Genomic DNA, 27,350 nt, shown 5'->3' on the forward strand with positions numbered 1-27,350 from the left:
CTGCTGGTAGCGGCTGGGCAGGAGCCCCGCGGGGCTGGGCCGGATCTTTCCCTTCCTCCGCCGGACTCTCTTCAGCGCGGGCCGGGCGCTGCCCCCCGGGCCCGCCAGGCAGCAGCTGGGTTGGTTCTCACAGTTGCTGTCCCCTCGCCTGAGGCGCTGGAGGAGAGCGGAGGAGGGCAGCCGCCGGGGGTCTTCGGTGCCTGCCGAGATCCGAGCCAGGAAGGGCGGCGGCGCTGTGGTGGTGACCATGGCGGGACGTGGGGACCCAGAGCTGTAAAAGCGGGGGAGAAGGGTCGAGCCCGGGCGGCGGGGGACGAGCGGGGTCGGGTCGCTGGGGAGTGTTGTCTTTGCCCGGGCTTTGTGGGCTGAGATGGTGGCGCGATGGGATCCGCTGCTAGGAGAACATGGCGGGGGAGTGAAGGGAGCAGCCAGCGGCGCCCCGGTGTTGTTACCCGAGCGGGGACCGCCCCCTTCCGCCCCTTAGCCAATAGCCGCTCGAGGACGGCGAGAGCGGCGCGCCTCTCCGGCGGGCTCCACCAATCGCGGCGAAACACCCGCCTCCCCGGCCAATCAGAAACGACACAAACACTCGGGGCCGCGCCCTCTTCCGCAGGCCGACCAATCCGGGCGGACACAAACAGCGGGCACGCCCCAGTCTCCGAGTCACGGGCCCGCAGTGCGAAGCCGGCAGGAGGGGAGGGGCGGGTCTCCTGCCGACAGCCGCCGGCCAATCGGGAGGCGCACAAACAGCCTCGGTCACGCCCCCCGCGCCCCTCGTAGCCAATCGAAGGGGAGGTAAACAGGCGGCGGCGCGCCCCCTGCTGGGCGGCGGCGGCGCGCTGGCGGGCAGGCACGCGTCGCCCGCCATGGAGGTGCCGGGCCCGCGGCCCGCCGGGCTCCCGGCGGAGGAGGAGGGACCGGGCCGTGAAGCGGCGGCGGGGCGGCGGAGCCTGGAGGCGCTGAGCCTAGCCGCTAACGGCAGCGGGGCGGCGGCGGCGGGGCGGCAGGTGGCGGAGGGGCGGCGGGCGACGTTGGCGAGCGCCCTGGAGCTGGAGGGGACGGTGCTGCGCGAAGGGCCCCTCACGCAGTTCGTGGCCAACAACCTGGAGCGGCGGATCCGGTTGAGCGGCGCTCCGAGGGGCGAACCGGCGGCGGCGGGAGGGGGAGCGGGGAGCGGCGGTAGCTCCATCCCCGCCATAGACCCCGGGGCGCTGCAGGAGGTGGTGGCCCTGGCTGGGCAAGTGGCGGCCCAGGTGGACGAGCTGCTGCGGAACGTGCACTGCGGGCTGCAGGCCCTGACGGCCCTCAGCGTGGGCTGCATCCAGACCTACCGCGACGGGGTGGAGAGCCTGGGCGAGGCGGCCGACCTCAGCATCCGCGCCATGTACGCCCTGGTGGCCCGCTGCGAGGAGCTGGACCGCGCCATGCAGCCCGTGCCCGCCCTGGCCAAGCGTATCCGCGACATGAAGGGCACCCTGGAACGGCTGGAGGGGCTCTGCAAATAACGCCGCCCTTCCCCTGCCCCGACCGGTGCCACCGGGGCTGCAAAACCGGGCCCCAGACCGGTGCCACCGACGCCGCCCGCTTGGGCCTTGGTTGGGTGATGGAGCGGGGCTCGGCTCGGCTGATGGGCTCCCCCGGGGGCTGCTGCCCTCCCTCTCCGGTAGCCCCGGTACCAGAGCCCACCCGGGACCCCACACGGCATCTTCAGCTCTTCACACATCCATCCTTCCTCTCTCCCCGGGCCCCTCGCCGTGAGCAGCCGACATCCCTGTCCGGCCGGTTGGCTGGCGTGAGCCTGGAGGAAGAGGGGATTTTCTGCAAGTGATAAAAGGAAAAAAGCTCCTTTGGAAGTTGAAATGGTGCAGGCGGTGCTTTTTAGCTTCAGCTCCATTAAAGAATTTGGATTCCACATGCCTTACGCTTTCTATTTATTGAGGTCTAGGAAAAACTAACCCATCTAAATTAAAAGCAGCTGTTCATATATTTATTTTTTGTTTTTTTTTTAAACCGAATTGGAAATCGTTGTGAATACTTGCTCGATGCTTTTACAGGCGTAATGTGCTTATTTGTAGTTGACTCAGTGCCTGATGAGTAGTTCTCACTTCTGCTGTTACAGCAAACAGGCAGAGCACTGCTGTCTCATACAGGGCAGAGAGGTAAGAGAAGATAAGGGGAAATTTAATATATATATAGCAAAGACACATGCTTTCTGAGAAGAATATAAAATCCATGGAATATAACTGAGATTCAGATAAGAACAAACCTATTTGCAAAGTCCTAAATAAAAGCCTTCAGATAAAACGCGTATTGCCTCGATTAGTCTCTACAGTTTTCACAGTGTGGAGGTTTAAATAAGCAGCACTGAAACATCCTGTGATTTTGGTTTTTGGTTGGTTTTTTTTTGAAAATTGGGAAAATACCTATTTAATGAGATGAGGCATATGAATATGTAATGAACATTACATGGGGGTGCGACTGACCTAAAATGGGCGCTTTGGGAGGATTTATTTGTATAACTTGAAGCTTTTGTATATGCATCACTGTGTGCAGAAGTGGTTTTGCTGTATCAGTAAGTATTTCCTCTGAGGCCAAATTCTCTGCTTGCTGTGGTTCCTATGCAACTCCCCTTTTAGATGATGCTCTCAGCCAGCCATTTAGGTCACAAATGTCCTCCTAACAAGATTTCAGCAGAGAAATGTTCACTGTGATCTCATTTGTGCCTAATGGTGCTTTCGGTGACCGGCGGCTCCTGAAAGCCTTGGAGCAAAGGTAGCCAGAGATACCACGTGAGTCCTGTAACTTTGGGTTGGAGAGCAGAGAGGTTTATGTTGGGTGCAGCTGCCACCCCACCGTAATCTCCTTAAAAACACCGAGGGAGGGGCAGACGCTGGGATAGACTGCGCTTCTGTCTGTAGGCAGTATTAAATTGTAATAAAATAATTTGGTTTTATGCCACCCTGCTTTGCATAATACCCGTCTCTGGCCGATTTTGGGCTTCTCAACGTGGCCACGTCCCTCCCTTGGCAGGGGGATGTGTTACGTGTGTGGCCTTCCAGCCCTAGCAAATGGGAGAAGGCTGGAAACGGGCTGTGCCGAGGTCATGATCTTTGTGGTCAGAGCTCCAGTGGGTGGTACTGTCTTCTGGGGAATGGCTGTGGCTCCAGAAAGGGACCGGAGGTCCAACAGAGGTTAGTGGAGGAAAAAGGAGAACTTAACTGCCCCTGCCCTTGGGCCTGGAAGAGACGAAAGGTTTCGTAACACCACCAGCAACAGCTGAAATCTTAATAGTTTTGGGGTGTTACTCTTGGGAAAGTTTGAACTTGTCTGTGATGGAGATGCAGGACTTTGGCTACGTATGTTTTGTGTATGTCAAGAGTGAAAACCAAAGTTTGATCTTGCTTCACTTGGGAGTATTGTTGAAATGCACAGGGAAGACCTGGGAGCTTACTTGTATGGTGCCATCTGTACAGCTGTGCTTTATTTCATCTGGGCTAAGGTTGAAGCCTTTAAAGGAGACACGTTTCAGGCTGTCACTGGTTTTTGATAGCATTTTATTTGCAGCCACCTCCGTTCGATGCTAATTCCCTGCTAAAGTTGTCAAATCCGGAGAATAAAACGATTACTTCTATGTTTTTAATTGTTAGTGATGAGTTGTTGTTGAAGCGTTTCACTTCTTAATTACGGCTTTTCTTATTCGGTAAAATAATTTGAAAGCTAATTTAAAAAAAAAAAAAACCTCTGCTGCTGTGTCTGCAGAGAGACCCATTAGTGTGATTGCAGAGCCGGTTCCAGTCTAGGCCCTCGGGCAGTAATTTCTGCCTGTGATGTCATTCATGTGATGAAAAAGGGACGACTGGTGAATTACAAGCATGAGGGAAGCGGTAATTACCTTGTTTGGGTTTGTTTGTTAATATCTGTCTGAAAGCTTCAGCTTGTTTGGAGGGGGAAGACTTCTCTGAGCTCCATGAAGCGGCTCCTTGTTCCCAGGTGCACGTGTGCCATCCCTGGGGCAGACATGGCCAACACGATGCCACCACGGTGGAGACTGATACCATTGTGCTCCTCCTATGGTTTAGAATCACAGAATGGTTGGGGTTGGAAGGGACCTTCAAGATCATTGAGTTCCAACCCCCTGCCCTGGGCAGGGACACCTCCCACCAGACCAGGTTGCTCAAAGCCCCATCCAGGCTGGCCTTGAAGACCTTCAGGGATGGAGAAGCCACAGCTTCTCTGGGTTTCCAGCCCCTTCCCCTGTCCATGCCAACCTCCGTTGCTGCAGTAATGGCAACCCTTGCCAGGTCCATGTCAGCGCAGCTCTGGTGCCACCCTGGCCCTCAAAGTCCACATGAACCCTTTGTGAGCTACGTGCACCTCGGTAGTCACCTGGTCCTTCTCCAGCCAGAAACTGTGGTACTGCCTTTTTGATCCCAGTCCAGGCTTTCTTGGGCATATTCTCTGCTAATTCTGGCACTTTCCAACTTTTAGATGATGAACATGAAATCTTACGGGTTCTTTTAGCCTTTTTTTTTTTTTGCTTAATCGGTCAGTGAGCAGAGTAAATCCATGTTTGGGTTTTCCAGGCCCTTCAAATGGCTTGGTGTGTATTTTCTCACTTAGTCACTCAGCTTTACAATGGGTCTTGTTTTCCTTTCCTCGTCAGCTGCCAAGTGAACTTTTCGTTGTAACAACATGGGCAAGGTCAAAGAAGAAAAAAACTAACAGATGACGTGCAGAGCACTAAGCAAAGCCAGATCCAGAATTAGCCGTGCGCCAGGAATGACTTCCCTGCTCCGGTAACCGCCAGTGACTCTGGTAGGAATTAGGTTACTCTGGTAGGAATTAGGTTAGTTTGATAATTTTTAATTTTTTTTTTCTTCAGGATGAGTTTCGGGTCTGACTGTGGAAATCCTTTTTCTGATGAAGGTGTGGTTGGTTCTACTTCATTGAGGGCTTTTTCTTCCTTCCCTTCTTCGTGAGGTTTTATATTCCCCGACTCTGATTCCATACAAATGCTATTTAAAGGAGCTTTAACAGATAAAATCTTGTTACAGCTGAAGAAAACCACCAGTCCCCCACAGCAGGAGCAAACACTGACATTTCACCTTTAAGCCTTTTTTTTCAGTGTTACTTAATTGCGTCAGGTATTCAATAAGTAAATATATCAACTCTTTTAGTGTCTTGCTGCCAGCCAGACACTAAAATACCGAAGTCTTTTGGCTGGAATGTCCAGATTTATGGTGGTACTTACTCCTATGAGTAAGGTCTGGACCAAGGCCAGGCTGAATGGGGCTTTGAGCAACCTGGTCTGGTGGGAGGTGTCCCTGCCCATGGCAGGGGGGTTGGAACTGGATGATCTTTGAGGTCCCTTCCAACCCAAACCATTCCATGACTGAGTTACCGGCATGAGGAGCAGCATGTGAGGTGAATCCGAGAGCGAAATACTTCTTAGCATCAGAGATGCAGCTGTTTTGAAAGGGTTTCCAATAGCATGGCTGGACTAACAGAAGGCAAAAAACTTAATTTTAAAGCTTGAAAATTAGCAGCAGCTTTCCAGAGGAGTGAGTAGATCAGCTCTTGCAGGGCTTCTTGCAATAGGTGTCATCTAAGATAAGATGGTTTCTTGCTGTGAGGTGCCACTCCACCTCCTCCTGATCCACACTGGTGTCTACACCTGAAAAAAAAAAGCCTTTAAAAGATCAGCAGATTACGTTGCTGTCAGAGTTTGCTTTTATTGCTATAAAAATCATAAAGGGTCCAATTCGTACATTTTTTGTGAATATTGTCTCCGCTCCTGGCCCCATCCAGGAAACATACGCTGGATCCTCCTGCCATGCACAGAGGAGCACCCATGGAAGAGAGGGAGACTTCTCCTGTAGGAAACTTAATGGGGTTATTGCATCAGATGCAGGAACAGGAACTCGGCTGGGTTTCACATTTGCTGCTCCGGCTTGGGGCCTGGGGAAAGCTTTTGTCCTCATTATTATCTGCTGCTCAAAGCTCCAGGAGTAGAGACATGATCGATGGAGCTGGGTCCTGGGCTTCCACCTTAGAAGTCAAGATCCTCCTGCCCCCTGCTGTGACAATAGTAGCCCATATCTTGTAGCAGGAAAAACAATAATCAAAATTTCAAACGTTTCTGCAGTTCTGGTTCCATCCTACTATTTATACACGTTAGGAACAATACAAAACAAACCAAAATAAAAAATCCCATAACCCTCTCTCTCCTCCCCCCCCCTCCCCAAGACTGCTAATTGATCTTCCCAAATCTAAAAGGATGTGAATAGGTTGGCAGATTCATAAATAATAATAGTTATTAGCTGCCAAGGATAACATGCTTGAGACGGCTATCACAGTAGTGTTGAATCCTGATGAGACCTAAGAGAACCTGCATTTAAAGACAATAAAATACTACATTTTAATTGGTAGGGTTGGAGATGGGGCAGTCCACACACCACTTGTGAAACTGGCAACTGCTGTTTGCTGTACCAGGGCTGGACTGCCCTGTGTGTCGGTGGCAGGAACAGTCATTAACTGGGAGAGCGGAAAAGCAGAGTTAAATTATTTTCCATGGTTAAATTATTCTTCATTATTTTCCTAGATTACAGCTAGAAAGCGCTGTCACTGTAATTGGTTCCAGAATTTGAGTTAATGTTGCTGTGATTAATTACAGTGAAGTACATTCGTTGGAAGTTGGTTTATTTCAGAGAAGGGTAATAATTTATGTCAATATTTTTATTTTCCTGAATGCTAGTTAGAGAGGGAAGAACCCTAGAATTTTGTCCAAGATGGTATTTCTTGTCTCGGTGTGACCAACCATGGTTTTTCCCTGTTTTCTTTATGGACAGTGCTGGAAAAATTCCCAGCATTGAACTTGCTTGTAAGACAGAGAGCCGGGTGAGTTGTTAGGAAGCGCTTCGTTAAGGACAGCTTCCTTGTCTGGAAGTCCATGTAAATGAAGGGGGAAAAAAATTCCCCAAACTTGCCAGACAATCATTTCTAATTTTAGAGTGATGCAATGATCCTGGGTATCTGGTTTGGCACTGGGATTGTTTGACTTCAGCCAGTAGCAGAAAATCCAAAAAAATCCCGATTTGAAATCTTAGCATTTTAATAAACGAGCTTGTTTTCTGTGGCCTAATATCAGCAGGGACTTTAACCAGCCGTTTTCACTCTAATGAGGCTTTTCTTGTCTGAACTTGAGCTGTTGCCATTCAAGGAAACGGCTAACCTGAAAATAAACTCCTTTCAAGTCGAAGTATCATTTGACTTTGTTCCTCTTTCTGTTTTGACTGCCTACGCAGTTTGTTTACTGGGTGGATTTTTTTATTTCTTTTTTTTTTTTTTTTTTTTCAGCAAAATTGGAGCAGAATCAGTTTTCAGCAAAGCTTTTTTCAAATGCTTATCCACAGGAGCCACAGATACTTTTTTACATTTTAACAGATTCTCACCAGAGCTTTGAATGTAACTGTTACTATTTTTTTTTTTTTTTTTTTTTTTTTTTTTTTTCCAGGCCGGGACTTTCCAGTGACGTGTCCTCAGTTTCTCCCCGCTGAGCCACCCTGGGATTTTCCATTTTCCAAAACTCTTCCCTTGTGCCATTTCTAGTTGACGACACGGTCCGGTTTGGTTTTGTTTCCCTCTTTAAGGAGATGTGCAACTCCGAGCCTTTCATCTTTCCTGCTCCGATGTCATCAACTTGCTTTTCTCTGCTGAGAGCAACTGGAAAGTGATAAGAGTGTCGTGTCCCCCGTGCCCCATCTCCCCGTTCATCATTTCCCCCAGCCAGCAGCTGTGCCGCGATTCCCCTGGCTAAACCTGGCTCTGGACCCCATCAGTGTTACCCTATCATCCCACTTATCTTCTCTCTTCATTTGCATTTGCATTATCATACTGCCAGGGCACCAGTCGTCTGATTTAGCTCAATTCTGTCCTCTTTTGGCTGCCCTTGCTGTTTCTCCTTCCTATTCTGCCTCAAATTCGTAATGTTTATCTGCAAGTCCTGGCCTCCTACCCGACCTGCTCTCTTCTGATGTCACCCATTCCTTTCTTCTTTAAAATCTTGTAGTAAATTCCCTTAACGCTTGCTTTCGCTGTGCCTTCCTTGCTGCTGTCTCCTACAAAGCTCCTTCCACCCAGAATACCCACTCCTGGTTTTAAATCAGCCCTTGGGGGCAGGCAACTCAGAAACCACACAGATTTTTCCTTCTTACACTAAGCAGAAGGCATTACAGCAAAATTAAGTATCTCTAACAGAAGAGAGCTAGGATTTGTTACTTGGTCCTGATCTACTTTAATAATACACCAACAAATGCAAATAAAACTGAACAAACTACTTGCAAAATAACACTGCTATAACGGCGTGTGCTGCGATGTAGCTGGTGAGAGAGGGGAAAATCACTCAGCTGAGGTGATGCAATATTTATACAATACGTGCAAGTCCCCAAAGCAAACTATGTTGTTTTTCCTTTTAATCATAGAAAGTTTAAGTAAATACTGGCATAAGGCTACTGCTAAAGGGACTTGTGGTCTCCCTGCCTTCCTTTCAGTGTTCACACGCACGGGGCTCTCACTGATTTTACCAAGAGCTGAGTGTATTTATGTGGAAGTTACAAATCTTAATAGGATAGGTTATATTTATTACTAGCAACAAACCTTGGAAAGGAACAGTGGTAAAGAAGGATGGGCTTGAATATTAGGAGTACAGGGTGTGCCAAAGCAGATTCTCCCATTCCTTCACCAAGATTCAAGTGTATATCCTTTAGTATGGCAAATAAATTCCTTTTTAGCAAGGTTATTCTTCCCTTACTTTCAGGGATGTACAGTCAGGGAACAAATGCAAGTCATAATCAAATGACTAATTCTACGTAAGTGTTAAAATGTCATTGGAAAACAAAAAAATAATATTGAGCTGTACTTAGTTGAATAGCTGTACAAAGCCAAGCTTGAAAGCTGTTAAAATTCAAGTTTTAATAACGGCCAACTAGGCAGTTCTTAATAAGTATGTACAATCTTTTTATTAAAATACCTATTGTCAAAGACTTCAGTCTGACCAAATGCCAGGGTCTGTTTCTTAGACTTTAACCGAACCGCGAGTGAGTGAGGTAACTGATTTGGAGGTTGGGTGAAGCAGGCGTCATGGAACATGTTTCCCTTGTGTGTTAATGTAAACCAGAAAAAATTGTGTAACTTGTTGATGACTCCTGGAAGTTACGTAGCGCTGTAGAAATTGTTGGTTGCAGTATTCACTCCTCAGCATTTACGATTGTGAAATCCCAGGCACATGAGCCTTTGCCCTCGATTGTTGACGAGCTGCTCTGTGAGATGGGGATGGACACTTTGTCTCAGAAATAGTTAGGTTTTACTGACAGGAAAAAAAACACAGAGTGGGACAAAACGTTGTTTGTTACTCTACAGATCTGTAAGTGAGAGTTTGATTTCAAGACCTCGCTGGTAGCCATTTGCATAATTCTTTGGAAACAAAAGTTTCCTGGGTCGAAGGTAGGCAGTTGTCATGTCGTTACACAACGTACCTCCAGCAGCATGACTTTGCTGCCTGCTAGATAGCCTATCTTTAATTGGCATTACATCTGTAAAAAAGCAGCCAGATGATGCAAACACAGGGAAATCACGGTTTCTCTGTTACACCATTTTATTTATTAGGATTTTTTCTTCTGGTTCCTTTTAATTTCTTACTACTTCCCTTGGGGAATGCCACAACTGAGCCCTTTTTTTCCATTCCCATCAGTCCTTGGATAGTGGATCTTTTAGTAGCTCATTTTTTCTAGGCAGCACTGCTGTTTTAAACTCCCTTTAACAACGTAAATCAACAAATACCCCTTGTGCACACACGGTGTTGGCACAGCCAGCGTGCCAGGAGGCTGAAATACTTCTAGTTTAGAAACCTCCTTGGTGCTAGGCATGGTGTAAAGTGAATTTTCACTGCAGAAGAAGAGCAGTTTTGAGTCACTGTAGAAGTGGCGTGCCCTGAGGGCAGAAAAGGATCAGAGATCCCACAGGGAGATCAGCAAACCTGGCTCCAGGTCTTCTCTAGAAGTAAGAAAAGGATAAATAGGTCAGGTGGTAGATTGCCTGGATCTGCCAGGCTGGTGAGTACTCACTGCAGCCACTGTCTCCTTCAATGAGAGAAATTACTTTATCTCTGAGGGGATTAATCCTGTCGAAACTGGAGAGACGTTTATTTCTCATGCTTTTGGATGCCATGGTTCAGGTAGAAGAAAATAATAGTTAACATTAAAGAGAAGACAAATGTAATTGAACCATCCTTTGTAGCCCGTGCACCATAAAAAAGAGAAAGCAATTGTCAGCTTTTGTACATTGTGGTTTAGCCACCCAAAGGTAAAAAAAAACTTCTTTAGGGTGACAGTGGGTGTCAGTAACAGATGGAAAAGAACATAGCTAGATCACAAACAACGGTGGATGTAACCATAATTTGCTGGCTGTGGTTATCTGAGACCTGTCCTGAGATTATATTTTCCACATTGGAAAACTTAAAAGATACAGCAATAAAATTCCCACATTTTTGGGGTTTTTTTTAACATTAAAGTCATAGAATCATAGAATGGTTAGAGTTGGAAGGGACCTTCAAGATCATCCAGTTCCAACCCCCTGCCCTGGGCAGGGACACCTCCCACCAGACCAGGTTGCTCCAAGCCCCATCCAGCCTGGCCTTGAACCCCTCCAGGGATGGGGCAGCCACAGCTGCTCTGGGCAACCTGTTCCAGTGTCTCACCACCCTCACAGCAAAGAATTTCTTTCTAGTATCTAATCTAAATCTCCCCTCTTCCAATTTAAAACTGTTACCCCTTGTCCTGTCACTACACTGCCTGACAAAGAGTCCCTCCCCAGCTCTCCTGTAGCCCCCTCCAGATACTGGAAGGCTGCTATAACATCTCCCCGGAGCCTTCTCTTCTCCAAGCTGAACAACCCCAGCTGTCTCAGCCCATCTTCATAGAAGAGGTGCTCCATCCCTATGATCATCTTTGTGGCCCTCTGCTGGACCCATTCCAACAGGTCCATGTCCTTCCTTTGTTGGGGACTCCAAAGCTGGACACAAGTATGAGTGAAATGTTTGTTTGAAGATCAGGATTAATAATGTCAGCTGCATACTTTTATTAGATCAGCTTCACAAGTTAAACAACTGACCCGAATTTCCTTCAGATCCTTGGTAGATCACAAATCTAAGAGAAACTGAGACCAGTTCTCCTCCTGCCCCAGCCCTGCCTGTGTCCGAGCCCCACGCTCTCAGCCCGGATGAGGAGGTGGCTCGGGGAGGGTCTGCAGCTGCTGCTGCTCACATCATGCTGACCTACAGCCTTCATTCTCTTCGTGACTCTCTGCTGTTGAGCTGCTGGCACGTTATTCTAATTCTTCGTGTTAGAGAACACTCAGGTAGGGCCTGAGTCACACTCTACCGAGACTGATAAAAGTCTTTCTCTGGAGTTTAGAAAGCTTAGAATGTGTCACGTAGCAGGTCTCTGACAAAACATCCAATTATAGTGAAAAAATACAATACTAAACTCATTTTAGCAGATCTGAGTCCCCGTACGTGGAAGGGTAGGTATCTGGAGATTTTTCTCCCCAAAGGGATTTTTGAAGAGCAGTTTCCGTCGAGCAGAGGTAGATACAGGAATTCATAAAGTGACTTTTCAGCAGAAGTGTTAACATTTTCCAGTAACAGCCCTTTCAGTGCATAAAGATCGTTAGCCAAACCCCAAAACTTCAAACTACTCAGAGCTCTAGGAAATTCATTTCAGGCAAATACAGAATCATCTTTGTACCTCCTTCCCTTTTTCAAGGACCTTAATCTCTCTGAGTAACTCCCTAAAAGCCCATCTGGACAAGGATGGTTTCATATCCATCCTGAGCAAAGTTTTGAGCATAAGGATAATAGCTTTTTTTTGGTGTTAATGTCAATTTAGTTACAGTGAGTAAAAGCAGCTGTGGAAAGAAGCAGCATGGACTTCAACTGTAGCTCTAGGAACACCAGTGGAGCACAGGCACTACGTTCTCTGGGCCAAAGTCTGTTCCATAATGTCCATTGTGAGTTGTCACTGTGCTATGAAGCCTACAGTGGTAAGAATGTGCAAAAGGGAATGACAAACATATTCCTAACGGAAAAAAAATACCTTTTCCTTTCTCTAATGAACGCTTGGAAGGCATGAATTTACAACCTATACGATGACATTGTCTAAAATGACATTTGCCAACTGATTCTTCAGGTTCCCTAGATCAGAGATGCTGAAGATGTATGTGCTGGGATATTCCTCTTGCTCTTTACTTTTGAGTGAGGCTTTTTTGGGAAAGAGTAGTATGTCTTCTTGTAAAGCTTGTTCCACAATGTGTACTGACAGAAAGCAAAACTAACCTCACAAGGGCAACGTCTGAGCATCTGATTATATATATATATATCTATATTTGCATATGTGTATTTTACCATACCTTAGTTTGTATACAATATAAATACATATTCAGATCTGATTTTCAAAAAGCCTGTGTGGCTGCCAGGCTGATCACTTTCCTTTATTCTGTATTCCTTTCCTTTGCCTTTGGCCGGTTTCTTGGGGTATTTTCAGGACTGCAAACACCTCGAGAGAGAGACTCTGCTCTTCATTTACATTTGTACAGTACGTTACGCATAGTTTGTATAATAAAGCCACGTAAACAAAACCAGGTCTGTACATATTTCTCAGGTACCATATTATAGTAAATGTCTTATTCTTCACAGGCTTTATACTCACATATATCCATAGTGTACACATCTACAGGCACAAACTTATGATGCAGAAGGTCTGAGAGAGCGCCTACGGGTAGTAATAATTTCTTTGTGTGACTGATCACATGAGAAAGAGATTTCTGCCAGCAGAGCAGCCCAAAACTTGATCGTCACGTACGCGGGTTTGTGGGCTGAGACACTGACCCTCTCTTGGCTATTTTGGGCTGCAGAGGAGCCACAACCCTCCCGCAGCTACTGCCTGCCCCACTCTGCCTCCCGCGCTGGCGGGGAGCTCAGTTACCCCCTTAGCTTTAACCACAGCCTCCACTCAGGGCAAGATTTTTACTAAGGTGCCCGTATTCGGGCAGTAGAGAAACTAGAAAGTGTAGCAATAAAAGGCTGGTTTACTTTGTGGAATCCAGTCACTCCCCAGCCCAGCTCCAAAGAGGGTGAGTCATGTTTTCCGCTTGCGTAAATTAGATAAGTTTCTCGTGTCGTGCTTTTCCCCACTGCTAGTCATCTTCCATCCTGAAATTTTAGGTGGTTGATTACTTTATCCATACTAAAGTACTACTACACTGTATGATTTCATTTTATGCAGGAGACCAGATATTCTTAAATGTTACATCTGGGTATTTTTTACAGTGTGGCTTTCCACTGAAAAATCATCCTTCACAGCTGATGTGAGTGAGGCCTCGGGTGTCTAGGTCAGGTGGTAAGAACTCTAAGGAGGTCAGCGTTGGTCTGCCAGGAATGACAAGCATCTTGCTTGTAAGTAAGCTCGTTGTCCAGCTGCTTATCTCTGCTAGATCAAGCACTGCATCGTCTCAGCTGCAGAGGAACAAGCACGAGGCATCTTGTTTTCCAGGCCTACAAGTCAGCGCTCGAACTCACAGCTGTCGTCTCTCTTCAAGAAGAGCAACCCTCTGGACAGACAAACACCTTCTTCCCTCTGCACGGACACACGTCGTGCCAATTCCTTCCCAGATGGCGGATCTGCCAAGTTAATCACCTGCTGAGTACATCACCTGCCACGTCTGCACGTCAGAGCTGTTCATGTCCCCTGTGGGGTGAGATTTACACGTCACCGCCAGAGCACACGCGTGTCTGGTGGCGTAGGCTGGTACCTTCTGGTGACTCCCCCAAGCACGACACCCGCTTCAGGGACCTGGATTTACAGCAGCTCCATCCCAAGCTCACACAGAGATTTAGTCCACAGGTCAAACTAACACTGTGACACCTTAGAAGCTTGAGCTCAAAATGTCATTATTCACTGAATTTCACTGAATTTCAGAGTTGGAAGGGACCATAGAGATCATCTAGTCCAACTCCCCTGCTGAAGCAGGATTGCCCAGAGCTTGTCAGAGCATGTTACTCAGGACGGCATCCAGGTGGGTCTTGAAAATCTCCAAAGAAGGGGACTCCACACCCTCCCTGGGCAGCCTGTTCCAGGGCTCTGTCACCCTCACTGTGAAGAAGTTTCTCCTCATATTTGAGTGGAACCTCTTATGTTCCAACTTGTGCCCATTGCCCCTCGTCTTCTCACTGGGAACCACTGAAAAGAGTCTGGCTCCTTCCTCCTTCAACCCACCCTTGAGATACTTGTAGGCGTTGATAAGGTCTCCCCTCAGCCTTCTCTTCTCCAGACTAAAGAGTCCCAGCTCTCTCAGTCTCTCCTCATAAGGGAGATGCTCCAATCCTTGATTCCTAGAATCAAAACCTGAAGACAAACTTAAAATGCAAATAACAACTTGAAAGGTGCTGATATTGGATCCATTAGCCTTATGGATGTTAGTTTTATTACTCTTACAGAAAGGAGGGTGTAGTCTATATTCTACCAAATGGCTGTGTTGTCTTCTGTTGGAAATTTTATTGAGAACTGTATCATAATCTCGCAGTAGGGAATGATTCCAGGAGTTGATTTTGCTGTTTCCTGTTTACTTTGGACAGGGAAAGTAACTGTACTTTAATTTACATCATTTTAAGTCTGTGAAGTCGTGGTGCCCCCTAATGCCTTGAAGACTAAAGACTGATAATTTTGTTGCTGGCTTCCTCTCAAAGCTCTCTACAGGAAGAACACTGTAAATGACATTTTAGTTTCTAAAATACCTTGCAGCACTCCAAACTTTGTTTCAACGTCCCTTTTGGTATTGTATTCACTTAAGGAATAAAATCACTTTATTTTTGAATCTTATTTTCATTTTCAAACCTGGAAAAATAATTTGCCTCAGAAATTAGGTTCTTAATTATTTGTTGACACCCCACAAGTAAGCATGAATAAAAAAATGTTGAACCCCTAGCATTTTATTTTGATTTTTAAAAAAGTCAGTGCATACTCAGCATTTTTAAACATAGAAGCCAACAGATGTATTAGGGAACTTAACCATAAGCAACCATAATATTAGCTTTCACTTAAAGTGTTTTCATTGTACTGTTATTTAGTTGTTGGGTTTTTTTTTCTTCTGATTCCATTAGAATCTAAGTATTATTGGCATAAAATACAACTACAAGAACAAAGAAGTTAAAAAAATCATTCAGATTTAGATAGTACTCACCCCTCCCCACAAAAGCTTCACACATCCTGAAAATAAATCAGTCGTAAAGGAACACTGTAATAGTCACACATTTTGTTGTAAGTCAGTTTGCCATGAACATTAAAACCAATAAGCAAGGAGTCAATTAACTGAATTAGTAAATAAGTTCCATGTACAATAACTTACAAGTTTATGGCATCAAGTTTCTTTCCAGCTGAGCACCTATACCAGGAAGTGGAAAAATAATACCGTATGAATCATGTTTGCATACAGTTAGCTTCTTTCACAATTACTTTCACTTAAGTAAATCCTGTTGTAGTCTCAGTTTAGCAAACAATCTGTTTGATTTTTATTTTGTTTTTTTTTTTTTTTTTAAGAAAATGTATTTACTAGATAGAGTCAGAAGTGGCTGTTTCATAGAACACCCCAAGGGAAGTTTTTATCTTCTTATTACATTATTACTTTATGAACACATGGAAAATAATGTTGTACTGAAACAGAACAGTAATGGGGTTGTTGACCTCTATCAATACAGAAAAAGGCAACACCATGTGTTCTTCCTTCAGGCAAAATACACAATTTATCCACTTTGTGTAGAACATGTAACTTCCATTATCTAGCTACTTACAATATTAATATATGACATTCAAAGATTATTCATCAGCAACAATTTGGGTAAATGTTCAGTTTGTAATTAGGAAAAAAAGAGTTAAAGTGTGCATAGGGGGGTTGGTGTGTGGGTTTTTTTTTTTATGGTTTTCAATCAAGGTAGAGCAAAAATGCAGCTCTCCACTACCTGAAACAATGTGGCTGAGCTGAAACCAAAGAAGTCAACATGTGTGTGGCACAGAGGATGAACCGCATCCTGGGAAAATGACTTCTTGATCATAGTGTCTGCTCTGCCAGGAAAAGGATTTAAATCTGGAACTCGATGATCTTTGAGGTCCCTTCCAACCCTAACCATTCCATGAAATCGGCGAGCAGAAACGCGAGTAAGGATCCAGGCATCTGAATGCCACAGACTATTAAAACACTTGCAGTTGCTTTCTCAAAGCAACCCTTAAAACAACCACTAACGCCGTGTTCCTTGTTCAAAGACAACTATGTCAGCTTTTGGAAGTCGCACCATGACCCGAGGAACTCGGTGCCCTGTGCTGGTGCAGCAGGAAATGTCCGTTCCCCCAGACTGATGTCACACACAAACATCACCCTGTGCCTGCACAAATTGTTCCTCAGGGTGCAACGTGGCAAAGTCCAGTGTCACCTACACATGCAGAACACCACAACGTCACCTGTATGTAACCAAGTTCTCCAGACCAGCAGAACACCTCACCAAGGTAGCACTACATCAAGTGAAGAGTAGAGTCACTTGAAGCCTGTGTTGTATCTGTGAGAGGCAACGCAGCAACATATTCTCAAACACGTGAATACTCTGTTGCTCTGCTGGAGAATACTCCTCGGTTTGGGTGATACAATTTTCCCCACATAAAATTCCCTAAGGAACACACAGGATTATTCCCTTCTTCGATATTCCCTACCCTATATTCTGCCTCTTACTGTGGTATTTATAACATATTCACTCTTAAATAGATGAAAACCACCATTCCCCTGTCACCACCAACAGATCTACAGGACACCACTCCTCTTGCTCAACAGCAGCTCCGACACTGTTTTGTTGGGGAATAAAAGATAAAAGGAACAACCTCCTTCCTCATTCAACAAATGGCTTCAAACCGTCTTGATTTTCGGTACCTGATGTGGAGCAAGATGGCACGTGGCACACAGTCCTATGTGTCCTGTCAGGAAAAGCCCCCCGGTGTGTCAAAGGGGCTCTGCCAAAAAGCTACTCACATTACCCTGGTTTGGCAGAGAGATTTCCCCAAATCCACTCAGCCAAAGGCCTAAACTATGGATGATACTTGGCTAAGCTCATTTTGGCTGTAGGCTTCATTTTAACTCCCTACCTTCCATTTAACATTTCAAACAGTGTTATTGGCCTTGCACATTGCTAAATAAAACCAGATGTACGTACCCTCCCAGTTTAACTCTACACCTTTCCGTGCTATTTTTGCTCTGTAGCTGTTAAGTTTGTTGTAAAAGCAAATCAGAATATGAAAGCTATACGATGAGAACAGAAATTACTGCTCATTCATGACATATTTTTGTATCATTCTTCACCTCTGCAGCTGGTTTCGTTTCTAATTTTGCCCCACTGCTGACGTTACCGTACATTGCCCCTAACTTACTGAAACCAGAAACTGAGTATCTGGCAGTTGTTCTTTGCACCTTCTGAACACTCCTTGCCCTCGTTTCACTTTCTTTTCTGGCTGGTCTTCGGCACCACCTGGTGTCTGACTGTTGCTTGTTGGTTCTGTAAAGGAAAAATGAACATATTTCAAACACCATAGAGTAACGTTTTAATGGAAATCTATTTAATGGTGAAGGAAAATAATATGAATTGTCTTTCACCGGAGCAAAACTTTTAATTTTAGCTTGAATGAGAAGATTAATGTCTGATGATGACAAGAGCCTTAGAGGACAAAAGTTAGAAACTTCTAATGCAGTATAAAAACCTAGTGACTCAGATATGCAAACTACTTAACTGATTACCTCAATTACTACTAGAGGATAGAAACTATGTCCAATAAAATCTAGAGTGATAAAACGCAGCAGGAAACATAGTCACTGTATAATGAAGTTTGTCCTAAATTCTAGACAGATGAAGTTATTTCCATTGTTCTGATGCTTTCACGGGACCTATGGGCTTCCTGTTGTATCTGTACAAACCACAACAGTGGGTAGTTCTGCAAGCTGTTGCACCCACTGACTTGCAAGGGAGGCACACCTGGCTTACAGAAAACCAGAAAGTCCAGACAGAACAGTACTGAAAAGTGCCTGGAAAATAAGCTATGAAATAAAAATAATCCATTGCTGTTGTTTCCTAATGCTTCACTGAAGCCACCTGTACTGGTTTTGCCTGGGATAGTTAAATTTTCTTCACAGTAGCTCACAATGTGCTGCATTTCGGATTTGTAACCAAGTCAGTGCTGGTGACACAGGGATGTTGTAGCTAATGCTGAACCGAGCTTGAACAGCACCAAGAACTTTTCTCCTTCTCACACTGTCCTGCCAGTGAGCAGCCTGGGGGTGCACAAGGATGAGAGGGGACACAGCTGACCCCAGCTGACCAAAGGGATATCCCAGGCTGAATGATATTGTGCTCAGTAATAAAAACTAGGAGGAAGAGGAAAGCGGGGGGAACATTTGGACTTATGGTGTTTTCTTCCCAAGTAACCATTGTGAGTGATGAAGCCCAGCTTTCCTGGAAATGGCTAAACACCTGCCTGCTGGTGGGAAGTAGTGAATGAATTCCTTATTTTTTCTTACCTTTATCTCAACCCACGAGTTTTCTCACTTTTACTCTTCCAGTTTTCTCCTTCATCCTGCTGCAGGGGGGAGCGAGCAAGCAAGGGGCTGTGTAAGGCTTAGCTGCCTACTGGAGTTAAACCACACCACCATCTCAAATATCCACGTAGGAAAACACCACCAGGCTACATTTCTTCAACCGAGTACACGTAAATAGACCGCTTTAAGCCCATGGAAAATTTTCACTGGGATTCTGTACAGAAACCTAGTTTTTGTTACGGGGACCTATCTGCAAGCCTAATCTTTCTGCCATTTTACAAAAGAGGCCTGATTCAGAGGCATTTTGGCTACATGGGCAAACCTATGACCTGCAGACTAGAATGGCTGCACTATCAGCTGGAGCAGGGATCCATCTATTTATTTCCACCTCCAGCCCCGGCTACAAGGGAACATCCAAGGAGAAGTAGGAACAGGCCGTGCATGTATGTCCAAGCCTCCAGTTATTTTCAGCTCGGGACATTTCCCAAGCCTGACGCAGACCGCTACTTTAATAGCCTGCAATTACTTTCTCTTTCAAAAACCTGCCCATTTTTCCCCCAGAAGCCCACGCAAACGCCTCCTCCGGACTGAAAAAAACCTCCCACCGGGAATCTTTTCCCCGCCCCAACGCTCCTTTATTCGGAGACGGGGGAAACACGGCTCAGCCCAGGCCCTCAGGCTCACATAGCCGCACAGCCCGGCGCTCTGTTTCGCTCTTCCCGCTACCCCCACGACGACTGACGGGCCTGCTGCTGGCTGCAGAGCCCTATCCCCGCTGCCCCCATCCCCTCCGTAAGGCCCCGGCCTGTGGGTTGTCCCGGGAGCGGCGGGGCCGGGCCTCCTACTTCAGGCCCGCCGAGCCTCCGGGCCTCACCCGGAAGCGGAAGCGGAAGCGGCGGGCGCGGTGCAGTGTGGGATAGCGGCGGCTGAGGCGGAGCTGGGTCTGAATGAAGGCGCCGCGGGCGAGGGGTCGCTGAGCGCCCCGGGGCTTCTCCCGCCCCGCAGCCCCCTCCCTCCCCTCACCCCCGCGGGCGGGCGGGGGCCGCCCGGGCCCCCCCAGCCATGTCCTACAACAAGATCCCGCCGCGCTGGCTCCACTGCCCCAGGAGGGGGCAGCCCGTGGCAGGTGAGCGCCCGGCCCGGCCCGGCCCGGTCCTGCCCGGTCCTGCCCTGCCCCGCGGTGGCTGTGTGGCGGGGACGGTCCCTTCCCCTTCGCTGCGCTCCCCTGCCCGCCCGTCCCGGCCCCTCAGCCCCCCCTCGCTCCTTCTCAGCGCCGTGGGGGCCTCCCTCGCCCTCCGGCACGGCCAGGGCTCTTTGTCCCGGCACCGGGTGGCCATTCCCCCCCCCCGCCTCAGCTCCCCGGGCCGGTGTTTGTCCCGGGGTACCAGCCCCCCTCCGCCTTCTGCCCACGGGAGCATTAATGCTGGGTTCTCGCTTCGCACTGGTTAAGTTTAGGACTATAAAACTTTTCCCGACCGTCAGGTCTGATGAGAGGGGCGGCAGCCGGGCGTGCAGAAGCTGCGGTACCGGAGCACACCTCAGCCCTGACGAGTCCCCCGAGCACCCTCTTCCTTCTCTGGTTTTGGTTTTTGTGGGTTTTTTTTCCCCCTGAAAGCTTTGATGTTTATCAATGTTGCTCACTTACTGGGCCGACTGACAGTGGCCTGTCAGCCACCGGTGTGTTCCTAAGCTGTTCAGCTGAAGGATGAGTTTAAGTGCTGCTCTCTAAAGTTTTCTCTGTGTGTGTGTTTCAGGTATTGTCAGTAATAGCTGTCATCTTGGGTGTTCTTGCCCATAACACGCTGTCTTTCTCGATTGTTGCGAGGTATCTAGTTTTGCTGGCACCTGGTGGCAGTGAATTAAGTATCATGTGAACACACATTTTTTGCTTGTGAGCTAACTACCATTCTGACTTCAGATGAATGTTTCCCCTGCCTACCTAGTATCAGACAAAGTAAACAAACTTTGTTCTTTTTAGTTTTCTCAAGTTCTTTCCTTTATAAGGTAAGCGAATCCAAACTCCAGGTTTTTTTCCCCCGATATCTTCTAGTTTTCACTCCTTTCATCTTCCTATCTGTGATAATTTAAAGGCTTTTTTTTTTTTTTTTTAAAAACAGCATATGCTACTCAGCGTGCTGTTCTAGATGGCAGTGTACCACAATTTGCTTAACAGTTACAATTCCTGTGTTTTCTATCCCATGTTTCTACATCGTCTTCTTATGCTTTTTTGATGAGAGTTGGTTGTGGAACTGAAGACACTGAGGACTGTTTACAGGTTTATTTAGAACCTGGTGAGATGTCTCAACAGGCTTAATCTTCCCATCAATATGCAGTCTTTGGCATTTATCAGTATTTAATTTCAGTTGTTCATTTTGTGGGTTACTGGTTTCCCTCAAATTCCTAATAAGAGATTTGATAGCCTAAGTTGTTAGCCTTTGGACATGGCAAAGATAGGCCATTTATCTTTATTCTTGCTTTTCTACTCAGCAAGTTCTTGATCTCTAGGAGTTGTTGGTTTTGCTTGTTTGTCTTTTTTTTTTCTTAAGCCATGGCTTCTCAAATATAGTAGCATGGAGTCAGCAGGAATGTGGTTCATCAGCATGTCATCTGCTGTGCCATCACCGCTTGTGTGTTTGTTTATTCAGCAACTGCAAGGTAATTCTTTTCCATTCAGTCTGGTCACTTTCATTCTTGTGCGAGCACAAGAAGCTACTGCATTAAAAAAGAAGGAAAGGGCTTGGTTCATTTCGTTGGCTGCTTTATTGTAATGTATTCTTACATTTGTTCCTGTGATTTTTAGGGTTTTTGTGTGCACAACTTGCCAAAAGTCATAGCAAACTATAAGCCCTCTCTCCTTTTTTCTGCTATACATTCGAAGACATCTAACAGTTTTAATGAGACATAATTTTTAGAGTTTATTGAAGTTGGTGCTGTCTCCCAGAGGTGTTATATTCTAGTTTCAATTAGCATTTCGATCAAATTTCTAAGCATCTGTATATGACTTTATTCCCATCTGATAGTGTAATAATAATAATAATATTGCTGAGGAAGGTTTGTCTGGCTTCTGTGGACTAATGTTCATCAAGTGTTTGGTCATGACCCTCTTGTCTTATGTTTGTGGCATCTAGAATGTCTTGTTGACCAAATACAAGTTCTAGTGAGGCCTGGAGCTCTTCTGTTGGGTTAGCAGGACCCATCATTCCGAATGGGGTGTGAATCGTTGTCTTCCTGTTATTTTCCAGTTGACTTCTTTAAGCATTGGTGTTTTGCTGCCACTTACTGGTTTTATGGTACAGCAGTTCAGAATGGGGCGTTCTCATGTTTATTTCGTTGGGGTAGCACCTCAATCATGTACTTTATGAAAAAAGCTTGCCCTGAACTCTTAGATCTAAAATGATCAGGCTGTTTCATCCTTACTGCCTTGGCATCACCATCTCTGCAGGTACCTGCTTTTTATAACCACTGAAACCCCAGTCCTTTTTGCTTTAGCCATGGAGAGTGCTAGCAAGATATTGAAAAATTAAAAAGAGAAGTGTCTTGGCAGCATCTTTCAGTCTCCTTCTGTTGATTCACGTTAGTTAATCCTGTTCTAGACATACCTGCAGCATGCAGAATGGTGAAATGCTGTTTAAAACATCCATATTACATACAGTTATAGAGAGAACACCTTAAACAGAAGAGTAACTCCTCTGGTTCAGGAAGTTGCTGAGCTGTAGCTTGTTGTAGTTGGGGAGAATAATCTGATGATGGATTGTCATTGTCATGGTTTTATACTCTTTCCTAGGCATCTGTTATTGACCTGTTTTGGTGATGAGATTCTAGATGAAACAGATATTTTAACCCAGAACAGCAGTTCTTGAAACAAAAGGCTGTTACTTTTTAGGGTGTTATTTGTTTTTTTTTTTTTTTAAATTGTGGATTTTACTACTGCATCTTATTCAAATTTCTCTTTCTCAACCGTGTACACTTCACTCAGTCTAGCCTTCCTAATCAGTGCTCAATCTAAACATACTGTAGTCATAAACAATTAGTGGCTGCTGTCATGTATGGAGTTAATAGCTTCATGTCAAAGAAAATTAAGCTAAATTAAGGGTCGTTTCAACTGTTATTGATACCTTTCCTGTGATAATTTTTTATTGAAGGTGAACTCTAAGTCTGCTCAGCATGTTGGTTTGAAATAACTAAGTTGTATATGTGCTTATACATGAGTATAGATAAAATACTGCAAAATTCGATTATCTTTCACAGGGAAGTTTTTACCTTTGAAGACAATGTTAGGACCAAGATACGATGATCAGGTTGCTGAAGAAAATCGTTTTCACCCGAGTATGTTATCCAACTACTTAAAGAGTCTGAAGGTAAAGTTAAACTTTCTATTAATTGAAACATTACTTTCATTACTGTTTATTCAAATGTTGCTTTTCAGATTTAAGAAGAAAGTGGTTGATGGCTTCCTTTGGGACACCTGTACAGAATTCTTTTATTATTTTTTTTTTTACATTTTCAGGTTTTCTCTCCAACTCCTGAATTTCCAAAAGTACTTTCTTATAGGCAAGGCTTGTGCAAAATCCTCCAGCTCATTCACTGTATTAGCAGCAAGAATCTCACTCTTCTCTATTATTACTGTTGCATCTTGAAGAGATGGCATTGTCAAAATTCAGACAGTCTGAGTTTGTAGTTTTACAAATGACTCTTGCGTATGGATATGTTAAGTTGCAGTTTTGCTTATAGGAGTGAAAGCATTTAAAAGCAACAGGAGAATTTTATAGAACTCTTCTGTATTTTCAGTGCATAATTTTATCCTTTTGATACCATAAAGCATTCAAGGTATCTCGCCAGTCATATCCAAGGATGGAAGAAAGCAATTTATGGATTTTATCCAGTAGCTTCTTAGTGAAAAAAAAAAAGCATAAATAGAAAAAAATTTAGGAGTATGGATTGGGACTCAGGAAGGTGAATGAATGCCTTTATCATTGGACTAGAGAGTTCCACTTCTGGCTTATTTCTTCATTCTCTGTTTCTGTCTGGCTACTTCAGCTTGCGTGTTGCTCTTCACCATAGCACAACTTTGGCAATCTGTTTATTAAATTGTTATGTAGAAGTTTAGCACTATTTTTTTGATGATGTATTCTATAAAACTAATCATGCTAGTGACATTTTCTTCTGTGCTTTTGTTTTCATTTTTCTGCTGTTGATCTAATTTAAAATAATTCAGAGCTTTTAAAACTATATTAGAGCTTAAACATCAGAACCATCAGGTGACTAAAATATGGGAGTCTTCATTTTATGAATCTTATTTAGGCTTCGGTATAATGTAGATGGTGAGCTACTCAGTGTAGCAGTGATAACCTGTGATAAGAAGGTACAAACAGTGAAGCAGATGTGTCTGTTCCCAGGTGCTTGAACTGGTAGGATTTTTCTTGTTAGAATTCTTGGATGTATGCACCTAAATTCTACTTGAGTTCTGCTTTTATGCATTATGTTGGTTTTGACTATGACCGCCTTTAATGGACATACCTAGAAATTTTCCAAAAGCAATCTTATTCATGGTTAAAAGTAAGTTAAAATTCTGCGTGTGTTTTGAAGTTATGGAGAACTTCAGAGGCTTACTCAGAACTTCTGACTCTTTGTTTCTTAGTGATTTGTCACCAAAAAAATGATGGTGTGCCTTCATAGCCTTTCCAGTAGGCGCATCAGTCAGTTGCAATACCACAAATTCGTGATGAATGCAGTGCCATCAGATGATTAGAATCTGACAGTACAATTACTAGCATGAGGATCCCCACTTATATTTTGGCAACTTTGGTTAACAAGGAGAACATACAATTTCTCTCAAACTCCCTGTTTTCATCAAATCTATTGTATATCTTGATCCCTGGTACTGTTGCTGGATGGTTGCTGTTTGAAAACATGGGTTTTTTTATTTGCTGAGGTATGCAGGGGGTTACTGGAGGCTATATCTGTAGAACAGCAGTTTGCCAACAACCTGGGAAGGAGGTTTTGCAGTTGAGGAGACCTTGACAAGTGAATTTTCCCAAGGAAGAAATAGCTCACTGTGCATGGTTCTCACCATCTTACTACTAATACTTTGTAGAATGAATCACTTCTGAAACCTGGTTATTACTTAAGTCCATATAATTTGTCTCCCAAATTAGAGACTTCAGCAGAAATTTTTACATCTGGCTTTTGGTAATAGTGAGATATTGCTGCTACCCCAGATTTTTGAGGATACTTGGTTGAATGTTTAAGGCAAGATCTGTCTGGGAGGAACTTTCTCTAACAAGCTTCTTGTGTGATTTCTTTTTCTCGTGGAACTGGTTGCTGAGAATCTGAGTGTTAGAAACTGATTTGATGAGGGACAGCAACCCTCTTTTCCTTCTGATTGCCAATATTATCATAGTATCTTAATGGTGTCATAAAAAATTTGCAGGAACAATTGGCGACAGTGAAAAATTTTCTTTATTTGTTTCTCGAGTAGGTCAGTTAGTACTCTATGGTTTATAAAGGGTAGTTTTATTTCTGTTTTGAAGAGTTAGGGCATTAGTTGACTCAAAAGAATGTTTGGGCAATTAGCATGCTCAAGTTACAATATTTCTATAAGGAAAACTAATTATCGGTTTTCAGCCACATTATTGTTTTCACAGATAAATTAAATCACTGATTTAACCTATTTTCCTCAAGTGAGAAATGCAAGAAAAAAAAAAATCCTGGGTCTGGAGAAAATGCAGAGTATTGTAGCATGCTCTTTCCCTCCTGGGGAGGATGTTTTCAAGTTCCAACATCTAATGAGAAACTTCTGGGGTCATCCAAGGGGAAACTTGCTAACCCAATGTAATTGCACAGCAGCAGAAAAGGCACGCTTAAGGCATTAATAGCTGGAAGTAGCTGGAATGTGAGAAAGTGAGGAGGAAGGCTTTCATAACTGTAGGAGGATGTGGAGAATCTGGCTAAAGTAAGTATGAGCAGAATGGAGATGGTACGAAGATCATAGTATTATTATATGTAGAGGATGAGAATTTCAAGCTATTGATGAGCTTTTATTCCTTCTACCCAGTCATCTTTTACAACTAGAAGCAAGAAAAAAGTAGTTGTTTCAATTTCAATGTGGTGTCTAATATTTTAGTGTTGCAACAGTACTTGTAAGAAGTAAATGTATGTTTTAGTGAGAAGTTGCTCAAAAATTTAAAGTTATTCTTTTTTCCAAAGCTTTGTCATTCAATGATGGCTGGGCATAGTGGACTGAAAGATGTGATTCATTGGCTGGAAAAATAATTTTTTTCCCGTGGGTGACAATTTTAGCTTAGATAGTCTTTCAAAAATCAGCTCCTATTAAGAACTTCCTAGGACCAAACTTATGAGAGGATGACTGTGATGACAGGTGTGATGTCAGGGTTTCGGAGCAGAGCAAAGCACCTGGAAGATGAATGTACATGTCCTAGAATCTGTTCTATAGGTGAGAATTGTGGTCAGTCAGGGAAAAAGGGGAAACATAACTGTAGTTTGTAAAGAGGGGAAAAAAGGAAGACTGAGGCAACTACAGGCCGGTGAGTCTCACCTCTGTGCCCAGCAAGGTAATGGAGCAGATCCTCCTGGAAACCATGGTAAAACATGGAAAATAAGGAGGTGATTGATGGTTCACCAAGAGCAAATCATGCCTGACAAATTTGGTGGCCTTCTACAATGGCGTTACAACATTGGTGGACAAGGGAAGAGCAACAGCCATCATCCATGTGGACTTGTTGGCAAGCACTTGACACTGTTCCATGTGACCTCCTTGTCTTTGAATTGGAGAGACATGGATTTTGCAGGTGGACCACTCGGTGGATAAGGAATTGGCTGGATGGTTGCACTCAAAGAGTTGTGGCTTCATAGTCTAGAGTTTGCTGGTGGAAACACACCTGATTCTCATATCAGTCTCTTTGCCAACTCTAACCACACTGTTAAACGTGGAGAAATTCAGAACTTGTTTGGATATTACACTACAAATGATTAATGCTGCTGACATAACACTATGATACTTTTTAATATATCTATATCACAACATCTATTATGAAAGTATGAAAGTATTATGAACGTGTTATCTTCAGAACTTTGAACACTGTGGATAACTAACTATCTCTGTAGATAATTGGAAATTTGCCTTTGGGGTCTACGGGACAGCATCTCTGCGTGCAGCAGCTGTTTCTGAACTGTATTCCAGTAATAATTAGAATTTATCTTTTCTGAATTGTCTGGAAGCAGTGTTTTAATTTGTAATTCTCCCAACTGCGCTGCTAAATTGTTTCCAGTCTGTTGACCATAGGTAAATAAAAGCTGATAAAAATCCTGTTTATGAGTATGTGCTGGAGTTTTAAATATATTGAAGTTACAGTGTTCTATGTTTTCACGAGTGTAACATGCTTTGATGTTAATGTATTTTTTAAATGCATTATTGATGTACCTTTAAGAAAGAAAAAGCTATGGAACAAGGGTTTTGCTAAACTACCACTCTTAAATTACATTTTTAAAAGAAGATACCTGGTTTCGTGGTGAGCATCCTGCTTGAAAGCATGACATTCAGCATTTTGACCAAAAGTAATTACTTGGAATTATAAGGCAGGAAACCAGGAATACTTTGAGTACATGGGTGTGTTAGTGAGCTGGTTTGGAACGGTACTACTGGGAGGTGTGATGTT

The 27,350-nt window shown here is 44.5% G+C and overlaps 3 protein-coding genes and 1 long non-coding RNA gene across 6 annotated transcripts in view; 2 read left to right on the forward strand and 2 right to left on the reverse strand.

The window, feature by feature from the left end:
• The window catches only part of PNRC1 (proline rich nuclear receptor coactivator 1), a 2,218-nt gene extending 1,763 nt beyond the window's left edge, over nt 1–455 (reverse strand). The window contains exon 1 of the mRNA XM_014964445.1: nt 5–455. Within this exon, the coding sequence (XP_014819931.1) occupies nt 5–249 (245 nt within the window). The 5' untranslated portion in view covers nt 250–455. The remainder of the gene's footprint in view (nt 1–4) is intronic.
• On the forward strand, nt 371–1,682 carry BORCS6 (BLOC-1 related complex subunit 6). The gene is given in 5 exon segments (XM_014964709.1): nt 371–439; nt 441–559; nt 561–684; nt 686–778; nt 780–1,682. Coding segments are annotated over 5 exon segments (1,131 nt in total). The 3' UTR covers nt 1,506–1,682.
• Nucleotides 1,683–3,537: 1,855 nt separating this feature from the next.
• On the reverse strand, nt 3,538–19,537 carry LOC106901674. Of its 3 annotated transcripts, none has more exons than XR_001414353.1 (3): nt 18,658–19,537; nt 15,457–17,641; nt 3,538–6,099 (listed from the first exon to the last, which is right to left on the reverse strand). It is a non-coding gene; the product is annotated as an uncharacterized LOC106901674 (long non-coding RNA). The 3 variants fall into 3 exon arrangements; XR_001414352.1 differs by lacking the exon at nt 3,538–6,099 and having other exon boundaries at nt 14,334–17,641; nt 18,658–18,716; nt 19,360–19,537; XR_001414354.1 differs by lacking the exon at nt 3,538–6,099 and having other exon boundaries at nt 14,334–16,278; nt 17,517–17,641.
• Nucleotides 19,538–19,646: 109 nt separating this feature from the next.
• The window catches only part of RNGTT (RNA guanylyltransferase and 5'-phosphatase), a 170,988-nt gene continuing 163,284 nt past the window's right edge, over nt 19,647–27,350 (forward strand). Inside the window, exons 1-2 of the mRNA XM_014964560.1 lie at nt 19,647–19,801; nt 22,924–23,033. Of these exons, the coding sequence (XP_014820046.1) occupies nt 19,738–19,801; nt 22,924–23,033 (174 nt within the window). The 5' untranslated portion in view covers nt 19,647–19,737. The remainder of the gene's footprint in view (nt 19,802–22,923; nt 23,034–27,350) is intronic.

This window comes from Calidris pugnax, unplaced genomic scaffold (assembly GCF_001431845.1).
Source record: "Calidris pugnax isolate Ruff unplaced genomic scaffold, ASM143184v1 scaffold219, whole genome shotgun sequence".
In the NCBI taxonomy this organism is placed as follows: domain Eukaryota; kingdom Metazoa; phylum Chordata; class Aves; order Charadriiformes; family Scolopacidae; genus Calidris; species Calidris pugnax.